The sequence below is a fragment of the Prunus avium genome, chromosome 2 (assembly GCF_965620075.1).
Source record: "Prunus avium chromosome 2, drPruAviu1.hap1.1, whole genome shotgun sequence".
In the NCBI taxonomy this organism is placed as follows: Eukaryota; Viridiplantae; Streptophyta; class Magnoliopsida; order Rosales; family Rosaceae; genus Prunus; species Prunus avium.
In genome coordinates, this window is record NC_142285.1 from 41,477,741 (window position 1) to 41,492,174 (window position 14,434).

At 35.9% G+C, this 14,434-nt stretch overlaps 2 protein-coding genes across 2 annotated transcripts; one reads left to right on the forward strand and one right to left on the reverse strand.

Annotated features, from left to right (window-relative positions):
• Window positions 1-5,118: 5,118 nt before the first annotated feature.
• LOC110764758 (oleosin 1) lies at window positions 5,119-5,942 on the reverse strand. The gene has a single exon (XM_021967781.2). The coding sequence runs from the start codon at window positions 5,856-5,858 to the stop codon at window positions 5,412-5,414; it is 447 nt and encodes a 148-aa protein (XP_021823473.1). The 5' UTR covers window positions 5,859-5,942; the 3' UTR covers window positions 5,119-5,411.
• Window positions 5,943-9,620: 3,678 nt separating this feature from the next.
• On the forward strand, window positions 9,621-10,687 carry LOC110764668 (ethylene-responsive transcription factor 2-like). Its single transcript, XM_021967679.2, has one exon. The coding sequence runs from the start codon at window positions 9,745-9,747 to the stop codon at window positions 10,513-10,515; it is 771 nt and encodes a 256-aa protein (XP_021823371.1). The 5' UTR covers window positions 9,621-9,744; the 3' UTR covers window positions 10,516-10,687.
• The last annotated feature ends 3,747 nt before the right edge of the window (window positions 10,688-14,434 follow it).

A 14,434-nucleotide genomic window follows, 5' to 3' on the forward strand; every position in this document is an offset into this window, starting at 1 on the left:
ACTCACTCTCTCATCTCTCTCTCACTATCTTCTCTAATTCTCTCACACTCACTTCTCTGTAAATTTTAAATTTTTTTCATTGATATGTGTTTTTGGAGTTAGTTTTGAGTTTATGCCAATTATTTGTCATTATTTTATGTTATTGTTTTGTTATTTGACAATTTTTTTTTTTTTTTTTTGTGTGTAGGAATTGTTGAGGCTTTGATGGCTAAAGTTGAGGATTTGATATAAGAGGCTTGTAGATTTTATTATTGTACTTTGTTAATTTAAGTGTACATTTTGAATATTATGTATATTGGATAATTTGACCACTATTTTTCTTATGTAATTTTATTTTGAATATGTCAATTTAAATTAAAGTAATTAAGAAAAATAAAATCATACAATTAAATTAAATTTAAAAAAATTAATATAATGAAATTGATATAAGAGAAATAATAATAAAAAATGTCAAAAACCTTGCGCGACAAAATATTTCGTCGCGCAAACTATTAAATTAGTTTATTTTAGTTTAAAATTTTCAAAAAACAAAAATTAAAAAAAATGAATATTTCGTCGCGCAAACCTTTGCGCGACGTCCACATTCGTCGCTCAAAGTACACTTGCGCGACATTAACTTTCGTCGCGCAAAGTATATAATATTCGTCGCGTAAAGTAATTAATATTCGTCTCGCAAAGTTGTTATTGTCCGTCGCGCAAAGTTTTCAGGATTCGTCGCGCAAAGTTGTCATGATTCGTCGCGCAAAGTGGCTTTGTGCGACGAATAATTTTGGCCGTCGCGCAAACCCTTTCTCCACGAGTTTTGCGCGACAGAATTTGCACGACCAAAATTTCGTCGCGCAAAGTTTGCGCGACGAAATTTTCCTTTGCGCGACCAAAAATCATTCGTCGCGCAAAGTGGTTTTTGTAGTAGTGAAAGTATACTCTAAAAATTCGGCGGGCACCAAAAATGGGACGCGGGAATATTTTGGTCGCGCAAAAGTTTGGGCGACCAGAAATTCGTCGCGCAAAACTGAAAAAATTTGGCGGGCACCGAAAATGGGAATTTGTTTTAAAACTTTTTTTAAACACTTTGCGCGACCAATATATTGTTTCGTCGCGCAAAGTGATACGTTCTTTAAAAGCAAAATAACTCCTCCACCATTTTCTCAATGTCTTCTAAATCCTACCATTTCTCTCTTTCCCACTCCCCAAATCCTACCATTTCTCTCACACTCACTCCTCTCACTTAATCTCTCATCTCTCTCTTCACTATCTCTCTCTCTCTCTCTCTCACTCACTCTCTCATCTCTCTTTTCATCATCTCTCACTCACTCTCTCATCTCTCTCTCACTATCTTCTCTAATTCTCTCACACTCACTTCTCTGTAAATTTTAAATTTTTTTCATTAATATGTGTTTTTGGAGTTAGTTTTGAGTTTATGCCAATTATTTGTCATTATTTTATGTTATTGTTTTGTTATTTGACAATATTTATTTGTTTTTTTTTTTTTGGTAGGGAATTGTTGAGGCTTTGATGGCTAAAGTTGAGGATTTGATATAAGAGGCTTGTAGATTTTATTATTGTACTTTGTTAATTTAAGTGTACATTTTGAATATTATGTATATTGGATAATTTGATCACTATTTTTCTTATGTAATTTTATTTTGAATATGTCAATTTAAATTAAAGTAATTAAGAAAAATAAAATCATACAATTAAATTAAATTTAAAAAAATTAATATAATGAAATTGATATAAGAGAAATAATAATAAAAAATGTCAAAAACCTTGCGGGACAAAATATTTCGTCGCGCAAACTATTAAATTAGTTTATTTTAGTTTAAAATTTTCAAAAAAGAAAAATTTTCAAAAAATGAATATTTCGTCGCGCAAACCTTTGAGCGACGTTAACATTCGTCGCGCAAAGTACACTTGCGTGACATTAACTTTCGTTGCGCAAAGGAGATATTATTCGTCGCGCAAAGTAGATAATATTCGTCGCGTAAAGTAATTAATATTCGTCGCGCAAAGTTGTTATTGTCCGTCGCGCAAAGTTTTTAGGATTCGTCGCGCGAAGTAATTAATATTCGTCGCGCAAAGTTATTATTTTCGTCGCGCAAAGTCGTCCTGATTCGTCGCTCAAGTTGTTATCCTTCGTCGCGCAAAGTGGCTTTGTGCGACGAAGAATTTTCACTGTCGCGCAAACCCTTTCTCCACGAGTTTTGCGCGACAAAACTTGCGCGACCAAAATTTCGTCGCGCAAACTTTGCGCGATGAAATTTTCCTTTGCGAGACCAAAAATCATTCGTCACGCAAAGTGTTTTTTGTAGTAGTGATCAGAAATTAAAGGCAATAGAATCATCAAAAAAAAATATATATATAAAATATAAAATATAAAAAATTCGGCCTAGGTGCTAGGCGGGTCTAGGCGGTTTTTGTTTTTTTTTTTTTATTAAAAAAAAAAAAATTATAGATTTTTTTTAACCCTCACGCTGTCGCCTCCTTCACCAAATTCAAGAAAATCAAGCTCTTTAATTACAGAATATTGTGCTTGATAAATCATGACAAGTTTAGACCAATATGCAAGAAGAGAGAAATTAACTGAAGAAACAGAGCTCACAAGTATTCTTTTCTTCTTCTTCTTCTTCTATTTCATTTTTTTACCTGTAAAAACAGAGAAATGGCTTCGAGGCGAAATGCATAGTAGAAATCTGGGTCTTTTGAGCAGCTTAAGGAATTTTGTGAGGGCATGTGGTCAGATTCTGAGGCAAAGAGATCTTGAAGACCAAACTCATCCATTTTCTCTGCTTGGTTTTGTGTTTCAAGTGAAGTTGTTTGTGAAGTCTGAGTAGAAATAGAGGAGGTCAAGGACAGGACATTGTGATGGAAAAGAGAAGCTTCGCATTCTGTGCTGATAAAGTCTTCACCTTCACTCCTCTCGCTCTCAGTCTTCTTTCTGCAGCTCCATTAACTTATTAATTTTTTACTCAGGTTTGCAAAAATTGCAATGATAAAAAGGCTTCTGAGATGATGATTGATTAGCAGCCATGACTGACTGGTCAAGAGATATAGTGATTGTAGGGTGAAGAGAGGCTTGAAAGGAGGTTTAGGGTTTTAACAGAGACCAGTGTAGGCTCTGATACCATGTGAAATAATATCTCGTATAGTTCGTATATTTGCAATACAGAAGAAGGCCAATATATAAAGCTAATAAGACTACCTAAGGAAGGTAATTTAAATCCTAAGTTAAAGGCACTAATTTGTACGAGCCTTAACAGAGAAGTTGACTATTCCCATACAAGGTAACAAATAATGTACAATATATTTTGTAATCTTTCCATATCTTCAATACCTCTCAACGTCAAAAATCTGCGTTGAATCATCAGAAATTAAAGGGGATAGAATCATCAAAAAAATAAATAAATATAAAATATAAAAAATTTGGCCTAGGCTCTAGGCGACAGCCTAGGCGGGTCTAGGCGGTTTTTGTTTGTTTTTTTTTATAAAAAAAATTTATAGATTTTTTTTAACCCTCACGCTGTCGCCTCCTTCACCAAATTCAAGAAAATCAAGCTCTTTAATTACAGAATATTGTGCTTGATAAATCATGACAAGAAGAGAGAAATTAACTAAAGAAACAGAGCTCACAAGTATTCTTTTCTTCTTCTTCTTCTTCTTCTATTTCACTCTTTTACCTGTAAAAACAGAGAAATGGCTTCGAGGCGAAATGCATAGTAGAAATCTGGGTCTTTTGAGCAGCTTAAGGAATTTTGTGAGGGCATGTGGTCAGATTCTGAGGCAAAGAGATCTTGAAGACCAAACTCATCCATTTTCTCTGCTTGGTTTTGTGTTTCAAGTGAAGTTGTTTGTGAAGTCTGAGTAGAAATAGAGGAGGTCAAGGACAGGACATTGTGATGGAAAAGAGAAGCTTCGCATTCTGTGCTGATACAGTCTTCACCTTCACTCCTCTCGCTCTCAGTCTTCTTTCTGCAGCTCCATTAACTTATTAATTTTTTACTCAGGATAACTTAGGTTAATTTTTTAATGCTTTTTAAACCCCCAGTAGTAGATAAAAAGAATATAACTGAGTTTGTGACATATCACATATATATCTATCTACAATTTGCATGAATTTGTATTAAAAATCCCAATTTTTGGGTTTGTCCTCCTTCCTTCCGTTGGAGATGGTAGTTGTTGGGCATGAGAAAGAAATCAGGAGTTGATGTTAAAGACAAATGCGAAAATTGCAAAGGAAGATGACTTCATTTCCTTGTAGTTGACTGATTGGCTAGGTACACAGAACCTTGACTAATTAATTACCTCTTTCAGAACTCGAGATTACAAGTCTTAACTCTCGCCATCCTTTCCCTGGGTTGGTATGCAAGTTTTGGCATGGGTGGTGTAGGAAAGATGTTGGCAGTCGCCCCATCTCTTCAAATGCTAGAAGCGGTGGAAATGGGCGGAGGCTCTTCGAACGGTGGAGGCAGCGGATCTAACGTGGGAGGGGTTTTGGGACCTCCTTCGGTGAGGTAATGGACGTGAGAAAGATAATTAAAAAAACACTTTCGTGTTTATTAGGGTTTTGGATTTTCTTTTTGTTCTAATTTTTTGGTAAAATTTGGTTCTTTTGGTTTATGTTATGTTTACCTTGTGAATTTTCATGTTTGAGTGACTACTCTTGGGTTGTGTTGACACCAAAGTTGACCTCACGTAACTTCACAATCAAATCCCACAAAACTGGGTACCATGCCTTCCTGTTTCTACACAAGCAAGCAATAGGAGGTCGGCTGCCACTCTCCTAAAAATCTCTCCGTGATTATCTCAGTGTGAAATATGTACATGCCTTATATGAAACAAATACAAACATAGTGGATGACATGTTAACCCAATTATGGGTGATGAGGTAAAACAGATTTTGGTCAACAATTAATACTTTTTTCTTGGAAGATCCAACAAACACTGGCAAAGTGCCATACATTGCGACACGTATTACACAGTCCCAAGTAGCTAGCAAGCAAACACCTTCTTTCTTTTTCTTTTGGCTAAAGTTTCCCGTTTTTCGGTGGGAGCAAATCGCACAGATTCCACAAGCAAATATTGTTATTATGGCAGGAAATGGGAGGAAAATATAAAAAATGCACAATAACGTACGTTTCTTTTTTATTTATTTATTTATTTAGGTCTTTTTTGGAAGGGAAAAAGGTCCCAAATATTCAACTCATTACAAGAGAAGACACAGAAATAAACGTACATTATTAAATTAACAAAATAACAGACAGACAGACACATTCACTAAAACAACTCAATACACACGAAATTACAGACACACACAACCAATGGGAGGGCCTGATGATCTATATAAACTCCAATTATTCTTGTCGCCTGATGATCAACTACAAGGATTTGATGGCAGTGCATTGACATAGTATTTAAGAACTCTGTTGCTGACCAGAGGGGACATGCTGTTGACCAAACTGCTCAGCCCTGTCCTTAACATCCCTCGCCTTCCCAGCCAGCTTATGACGAGCCTGGTCCAGCTGGTCAGCCCCTGGTGGCTGCTTCCCGGTGACGTACTTGTAGATCCACGACAACACCGTGACGGCCGCCACACCAAATCCACCGGAAGTCAAGAACCCCATCGTTATCAGCGCCACGGTGATCAAAGCAGGGACAAGAACCGGACTGAATATGACGAGCAGCGGAGTGGCGATGGTCAAAGCAATGACCGTGCCAGCAAGGACCAAACCGGAGAGCACTAGCAGGGAGCCACCCGCGGTGACTGCAGTGGCCGCCTTGGCCACCTGGTAAGACTTGGGTTGCTGCTGGCCATAGCTGCCTTGGAAATTAAGGGGCTGCTGGAAGTGCTGATCGGCCATTCTCTCAAGATGGTTGAATTGATGAAAAATTTGGGTCTGATTTTATGAACAAAATGTGCTAGTCTTGGTGATATTGGGTGCATTGGTGGGTTAGGGTTTATATAAGAGGGAGGATATGAGTTGGGGTGGCACGTGTAGAGGGAAGGCAGGGCACGTGTTGACGAGCTTCTCATGCAGGGGCTGCATGTAATGAACTGGCTTCGTTTCGCGACACGTCGTTTGTCGTTATTTGAGTGATCTGTTGAGGAGTAAAGAGAGTGTCGAGATTATTGGGAAGGGTGTGGAGAGTTCGAAGGCATCAGATAAGAATGATCTTATATATTAAGTTGGGCTAAGCCCCAATTGATTTCAAATTTCATAAGTTTCAGTCCAACCCAACCCAAATCACATACTGGACTGGACTGATTTTGACCCAATTCTCTTCTTATTATATTCCAACTTCATGAAGTTATTATTTCCCAAATTACCCTGTGGAATCCGATTTGGTTGAGCAATTCAGATTCAGAGGATGTGTAATTTGTGTTTTGAAGTATGAAATGGGACAAAAGTTGAAGAAAATGGACATAGAATTTGCAATTGTGGGAGGCCAACGAATGTATTTGATGGAGTTGGTTAAAGTTGTGGATCAATATCCAAAAGTTCTTTCCCCTAATTAAGTTAAGTTATAGCGACAAGTTCAAAAAAGTAGAGATGACTACTTTTCATTTAAATGGAAGTTGTTCATGGAAACCTTTCCCTGAAGACCTTGACCTTCTCTCTTTCTTAATAAATACCTTTAAAAATAAGTTTTCCACCACTCAATTCCACAATGTAAGAGAAGAACCAATCATCAAAATTAATGCTGTCTGCAGATAATGTTTTTGACCAAGTGTTTCTTTCTTGTTTCTGAATTTGATTCCTTTCACTTTAAAATTTAGCAAAAACGAAGAACAAACGTTACTAATCTACTCTGAACATAAAAGCTCGTCTGAAATCCTTGAACGTAAAAGCTCGTTTGAAACTGTCCCCCATTTCATATTATGACTTGAAATTGGCCATTTGGATTTAGGGTTCTTCAAAAATTGGAATTAGTAGTTGAATTTCAAGCCCCTAAAAGTAACTTTTGACCTTTTTTCTTCTCTCATATGTATGTCACATTCACAAAGATTTAATTACTTTATCAGTGATTTAAATTTAGTGTCTAAACTGTTTGCAATAGGAAATTTTCCCCTATTTTTTTAAAAAAGCTTGCCTCAGTGAGTCAGTGACCTTGAGTTTGGTTAAGATGCGATTATACTATTGATTCTAATGCTCAGATGAATTAAAGTTAGGCTAAAAACCACAAAGACTTTCTTTCGTCAAAAAGTACTTAATTATATATTTAAGTGTAGTTATAACTTATATATTTAAGTGCATGAAGAAGAAGAAGAAGAAGAAGAAGATATGCATAAAAACAAGTGGTGTTATTTAAAGTTCAAACCAATGCCAAATTAATTTGAATAAAGTGGTGTTAATTTGGCTGGATTAACTGAAAACAGGGCTCACCAACCACCATCCCCCTATGCTCTGACTCGGATGGAAAATCAGAGACAACTTCTCCTGTGCATGTACAAATTTCGTCAACATCAGAAAAAAGATGCTTTGAGACCCAATTGTTATGTATATAATTGGAAATGTTTTAAATGCACTCATCTGCATTTTCCATTTTATTTGCCCTGCACCGCGGTGCAAATGTGCCACACATGTTAAGTGGATTTTTTTCAATTGGTCTGTAATATGATCCGGATACATAAAGTGACCTTGTTTTTCCAATAATTGGAAAAAGTTAGACCACGGATATAATTATAGTTTTTGGAGGAAGTTATCATTTAGTCAATATTTGGCCCACAAAGCATAATCACTCATAAGTACTAGCAACAATTTTTCTTCATCCTCTAAATTAATTAATACTCAAATGTATTACAACAACGGAGTAAAATTGCTGGAGTCTGCACATGTTTTCCCAGGCTTTTATATATTGACTCAAAATATCATAAGTAAAAAGGGTTCAACATCAAAATCCGCGGCTTATATCAAGCTTTTCTAATAGTGAAAATGAAGTTATTATGTTCTTTTTTTTTCAATCAATAAGTCGTTGATCAATTAATTACAAAGAATTTTAGCTACGTACGTTGGTTTTTTTTTTTTTTTTGGTTCCTACCTACCTCCTCAATCCTCATACTAAAAAAAATATCCTGGGTCAACTTCAGAATTCATTCAAAACTTAAAAAAGGTATGCAAAGGCAATAACATCTCTCTGAGCAAACCACATAATAATGTAATTTTATTTGAAGGTGTGAACTGGGCCTCAGCTCAGAATCAAATCATTTCACATGCTGAAAGAAAAGTTCCCTTCCCTTCCCTTCCCTCTCTCAGTTGGGAGATACGCATTAATTCATGGGCGACTAGCAACATCTAGGTCAAGCTTTATCAAGTCTTCCCACGTAGAAATTAAACGCATCTTAAGCTAATCTTTACTTTTTGCTTAATTACTTTGACAAATTGCTTGTATTATATGTTGCCAAATTAAATTAATTAAGAGGACAAATTTGAAAATGATATATAGAGAATCAATTCAGAGTGATGAATGAACTTGACGGGAAAAAAGATAACAAACAAGGCCTTTGCTCAAGGTAGTGGGGTACACTCATTAAAGGAATCAAAAAAGATTTCTAGTTCAATTTGGTCCAGTCCGATTCTGGCGCAAATTCACATAGACGATTGAACCAACTTGGACTTACACGGTTCACATGGTTGCATCAAATATATTTTTAAACACAAAGAAACGATAATTTTGTAATTAAAAATGTGTGAGAGTCAAAGTAGAAACATTTTTAAAGAGTCGGTATGTGATTAAAAAAAATGGTTGAATAGATATACCTCCTAATGAAAATCATGAAAACAAGTAAACTAAAGCATGTTTGATTAAACAAGCTACTAAAGTTGTTGGCATATACACAGCGTAGAGATATGAGCATGATATACGGACCAGAAAAATCAGATATTCATCTCAATAAAGCAAAAAATAAATTAGGTTAGTTGCACTTGTATATATAAAAATAATAATAAATTTTCCGGAATTTGGTTTGTTAAATGAAAAGAAAAATAAGGAATTTAAAATTGATATTATAAGTCTAGTGGTGCGGGGGAGCAAAAGACCCATCATTTTTTTCAGTGTGCAATTTGACTAGTTGCTTCTGATGACGTAAGCTGTAGCATCACAGTTAACAATATTATAATTTGTATATATGAAATTATATTATTACAGAAAATTAAATATTATTGAAGCTCTTTGTGAGAAAATAAATCATCCCCACAGACCACAGCTGCAAACACATAGCTGGGTTGTTAAATTTGCAGGTTTCGGTTTTCACACGCATGCAGAAACTGGAAAATGACGGAAAGAAAGAAATTTAACCTGTCATCATGCATACACCTGGCACAAGGATAACGGAACCCCATGACATCAGCACTTCGACCCATTCACTCACGTACGTATATTAGTCACGTGAAAGAAAGAAACCCCCACCTCCCCCTCCCTCTCCCAACCATTTTGCCCACTAGTTGTCAACCTTTAAATTCCCATTCATATTACAAAGAAAGATAAAAAGGAAAGAAAATTAAAAAAAACTCACAAATCATTTTCTTACAAATAAATAATAAATAAAATTCCCAAATTAAGAAAATAGAAAAAGATATTTATGTAATATCTTGGTTCTGCAGATCCCCTCCCCCGCTTCTATATATACTCTTGTTTACCTCCTCTTCCAAAATTCGTAAGTCACTCCTCATATTTCCTCCTCCTTCTTCTTCTTCTTCTTCTTCTTCTTCTTCTCTCTAGCAATTAAGCCATTACAAGCTGGTGATCATGAGTGATAATAATCAATCTCTGATACCATGCTTAACAGAACAGTGGGGAGATTTGCCATTCAAAGTTGATGACTCGGAGGACATGATTGTCTACAGCTCCCTCAACGATGCTCTTAGCTTCGGCTGGTTACCCGATCACAGCTTGTACGAATATGTCAAGCCTGAGCCCCTCCTCTATGATCCCTTTGATCACCATCATGCGCTCCCAAACTTTTTCACCCAATTCCAACAATACCAAGATGTCAATAATGCTCCAATCACCCTGCCCTTTGAACATGATCATCATGATGATCAGAAGCAAGCGCAAGTAGTTGATGCAGCTGATCAAAATAAGGCGCCAAAGTCCGGGGTGGCGAGAGGGAGGCATTATAGAGGGGTAAGGCAGAGGCCGTGGGGGAAGTTCGCCGCTGAGATTCGGGACCCGGCTAAAAATGGAGCTAGAGTTTGGCTCGGGACCTACGAGACTTCTGAGGAAGCGGCTCTGGCTTATGACCGAGCCGCATACCGCATGCGTGGCTCCAAGGCTTTGCTCAATTTCCCCCACCGGATTGGCTTGAATGAGCCACCGCCTGTCCGAGTCACCGGCAAGCGCAAAGAGCCCGAGGCAGAGACCGCTGCGGCTGCTTCAACAACGCCGCCAAAATCCGCTAAGAGGACCAAAGCCTCCTCGGTGGCTGAACATGATCATCATCAAGCAAATGTGTTTCGGACAAGGCAAAACAGTAGTATGGGTCTGCTGCCACTTGGCGAACAACTATTGGTTAGCTAGGTGATCATTATATTAGTTGTGTACTGGCTTAGCTAGGGAACGGATATATAATATGAGAGTTTTAAGTGGTCAATGTGGCATAATTATAATCTGCAATTGTTAATTATTTACAAAGTGATCAGTAATTGCAATTGCAAACCCACTCCAAAAAGTGATGAGTGTTTTTTCTTCATGTTAATTTACAACTTACCCTCGGGTTTCACCAGTGAAATACAATAAAATTATATATATAAAATATATAAAAATAAAAATTAAAGTCGATAATGATCAATCAATCGTCTCTGAGGATGAAATTTCTTGTTCATTTCGGATCTTACTAAGAAATAATGGCAATGAGAAAAAGTGATGAGCCCAATGGCTTTAAAAATAGCTTTACCAAACCCAATGGCCAATAAATAATCGCTCATGTGCGCCATTGGAGCATAAGAAGCTTAGGGCGTTAATGGGTGCAGTGTATCAATCAATCACTTGGCCCACAAAGCACCATGGAAATCCCCTTGAAGGTTGTTCGGGACGGCAACGGGATTTGTCATCTTCATCTTTGTATCCCACAGATCCAAATCGGCCGTCAGAGTGGGTGGGATTTCTCCAAATTATAATACTTTTCTTAATTTAAATAAATATAAATAATTCATTCTAAAATTAATGAAAAATATATATTAACGTACATTAGAGTTATAGACAAAAGTCTGGCGTGCCTTCTTCATCTTGGACAAGTTTCTTAGAAAAAAGTACCACTCTTTATCTAGTTTTAAATAGATATTTTAGGTCAAGCCCCACACAACAAGGAAAAAAATTTATCTAGTTTAATATTACTACACGTGTGTGTACAGTAGTATACTCGTTTGAGAGTGATTTTGAATAAGTGAAAAAGAACCTTTTTGGAGAATTCTAGGGAGAAACACCTCCTCCCCAGAAGTGACTCTTCCCTATTCAAAATCACTTAATCAGTTAGCAAATATATGCAATGAGAGGCAGTCTTTTTATTTATTTATAAGGACTTAATTAAAAATTTACTTCGAACTCTTGGATTTTGAAGTTAAAAACTGAGAACTAAAACCCTAATTTTGAATCTTAAACATTTTCCACACCCTGTGGTTGAGTCCAAAACGCAAGAGTTAACCCTAAATTTGGGCCATTGGTTGGGATGGCAAGGAATCTCATCACAGAAGCTCAGTACAGGTACGTAACTAAAGTAATTAAGTAGGAATTATCAGTACGGATTAACCAGTAATTATGCAAAAAGTCTAACTAGTGGGGTCGTTCATCTCCTTTCTCCTGTACATTCAAAAAAGCACACTGTCCGGATGAATGTACCTTTACATAGGTTTATTGGAGGCTGCACGGGAAGCCAACGCAGAAAGGGACATGTTGAAGATACATTTGCCCTACCCATCAATTTTCCGATCATCGTCATCATACTGCTCTTCAAAATTTTCCTACAAAAATATTAAAAGATTAAGACTAAAGTCAATGAGACTCTATACATTTCTTTTTTTTTCTTTTTTCTGGCGCCTGTTAGTTTCCGGGTTTCCATTTAATTTTCAATATTCACCAACCACAATGTCGTCTATTAGTTTCTAGTGTGAATATATATATATGGTGAAGAAGTGGGATACAGTACGGAATAAGCCCTACAAAGGTGTCCCTTAAACAAGCTTATTTGAGGAATTCCTCAATGGAAGCTATATATATATAGCCTACTCCATATTGTGTTTCACTAATCCAAACCGTTTATTTTGTAGATACTTATTCAAAGATCATCTCTATAAAAAAATCACTTGAATTCTATATACTTTGACCACTCAATTGAATTATTGAAATTTTAGTATTTTCTTGAAGCATCGTGTTCATTGATTTTATAGGACATAATTAGATATCGAAACGGTTTCTGATTTGTCTAATTTTTTACAAAGATGATCTATGAATATAGACTTTAGAAATAAATTATTTGGATAGTTGAAAAACTATTTGTAAGGATCCTAAATGATGTTCCTCAAATAATTTTTATTTAAAGGATCCCTCAATAAAAAAGAGTCTTAATGCATTGGCCGAGGTCAGATGCGGATCACCTAGATCAATAGCCCGTGTACATTTTGGGTTGACTGTTGAAATATAATCTGTATATAATGTATATACATTCCTGATTATCATATTAATTTATTCTTTCTATATACATATCTTGAAACCCTACAAAATCACAGCTATAGTCCATAGAAACTATTTTGATCTCTACCAATTTCATCGGATAGGCGAAGTCAAATTTTTACAATAATGAAGACTAACCCATCCATGTAAGAATATTCAAACAATATTTTATGCATGTGGTTAATTAATTAAAAAACTTTTGCTTGTTTGGACAAAACAGAGTATAGGAATATGAACTTTCATCACCGCCGGGATCAGCAAATCATCAAACTCAGGTTTCTTTATGTTTAATCTGGTCAATATTCAACCCTCTCTTTCTAGTCATCGTTACAGAAATTAAGAGTTACAAACACAGATATCTAGGTCAGTAGTTTGACGCGAATGAATGTTACTGTGGAAGTAGGGCAAGCACCGCAAAGTTTGAGTTCAGCAGCTAAATACCAAGCATGGTGGATCCCACGTTTGGAAATGTCCAAGCAATAATGTTATGGCTATGTTCACATATGGTGATGGTCCAGCAAATAAGGCTTGGACGTCGACCACACATAACGACCTATCTTATTTGTCGCTAGATATATGAATAGTTGACACAATGTTTGATGTAAAATAGATGGTGGAAGTAATCGAAGAGGAGTTGGAGCGATGTGCGCTCAAGGGCAAATCGGGTAAATTGTAAATTTAGGACGCATGGGCTTTTTCGATCATCCAAGATCGTTTATTAGCCCAAAATCTAGTTTTAAAGTTTTTACAGTTTTTGAAAATTTTGTTGTTTTTCTATTTTAATTTCTTTGTTTATTCATCGGGATTCTAAAAGTATTTAAACATATTTTATCCGTGACTAGGGTTATGTTTTGTTATTCCAATTTATCAAATAAACCTTGAGGTTTCTTTATATCTTCTTGTAATATTTTAAGCAAACTAGTTAGCATAGTAAGTCCGTCCTCTTACATCCAAATTCGAGAACAAATGGATTTAATTTTCTTCAAACGAATTCAAGCAGTCACTTGATGATGTCAAACGAACCGGCCACAATGCCGTCCTATGATTCTGCAATCGTACATTAATATATGTTCACATTTTGTTATATATATGTGGATGCCGTCACCACCTACTACATATAAAAACCGACGACAATTGTTCGACCGTCTTCTTCTTCATGCAAGCACAACCTATTTATTATGGCAGCTGCCCATACTTTTGGTTTTGAGTTGTACGAGTCAACCGTGCATGCCTCTGAAATATAAGAAAGTTGAAATTGGGAGCTTGTGAGAAGAAGAAGTGACCAACTTTTGCAGCTACGTTACGTAAAACTTTTACAACTCAATTATTATGAATTGCCCCTCTTAAAAAAATATTTGTCAATGTGTGTTACGGCATGCAGCTGGCCACCAAAACATATATAACAAGTCGGCTCACCGTCATTATTCTTATTTGAATGAATAAAACATACATCATAATATTCCAATTGACATCCAAATTCTCGTCTTACGACTTTCTTTTTTATTTTGTCAAACAAATTTCGTTTTCTCTCCTTTTAACTAATCACATGCATTACTTGTTATATATATATATATAAACATTTTACCTATAGTTTGTTTGTTTTTTCCTAGGAATTTTCGCATTTTTTATATGTACATTCAATACAAAAACATAGCAAATGTCTTTGTTTAATATAATTGTTTAACGTCTTTTGAATACAAGTAATTAATTTCATATAATTGTTTAATGTATAATTTTGACTACATGAAAGGATCCAAATCATAGTCTCTAT

Excerpts from the sequence above, each read along its gene's own strand:
- LOC110764758 (XM_021967781.2), bottom strand. The coding sequence starts at position 5,858 with ATGGCCGATCAGCACTTCCAGCAGCCCCTTAATTTCCAAGGCAGCTAT.
- LOC110764668 (XM_021967679.2), top strand. The coding sequence starts at position 9,745 with ATGAGTGATAATAATCAATCTCTGATACCATGCTTAACAGAACAGTGG.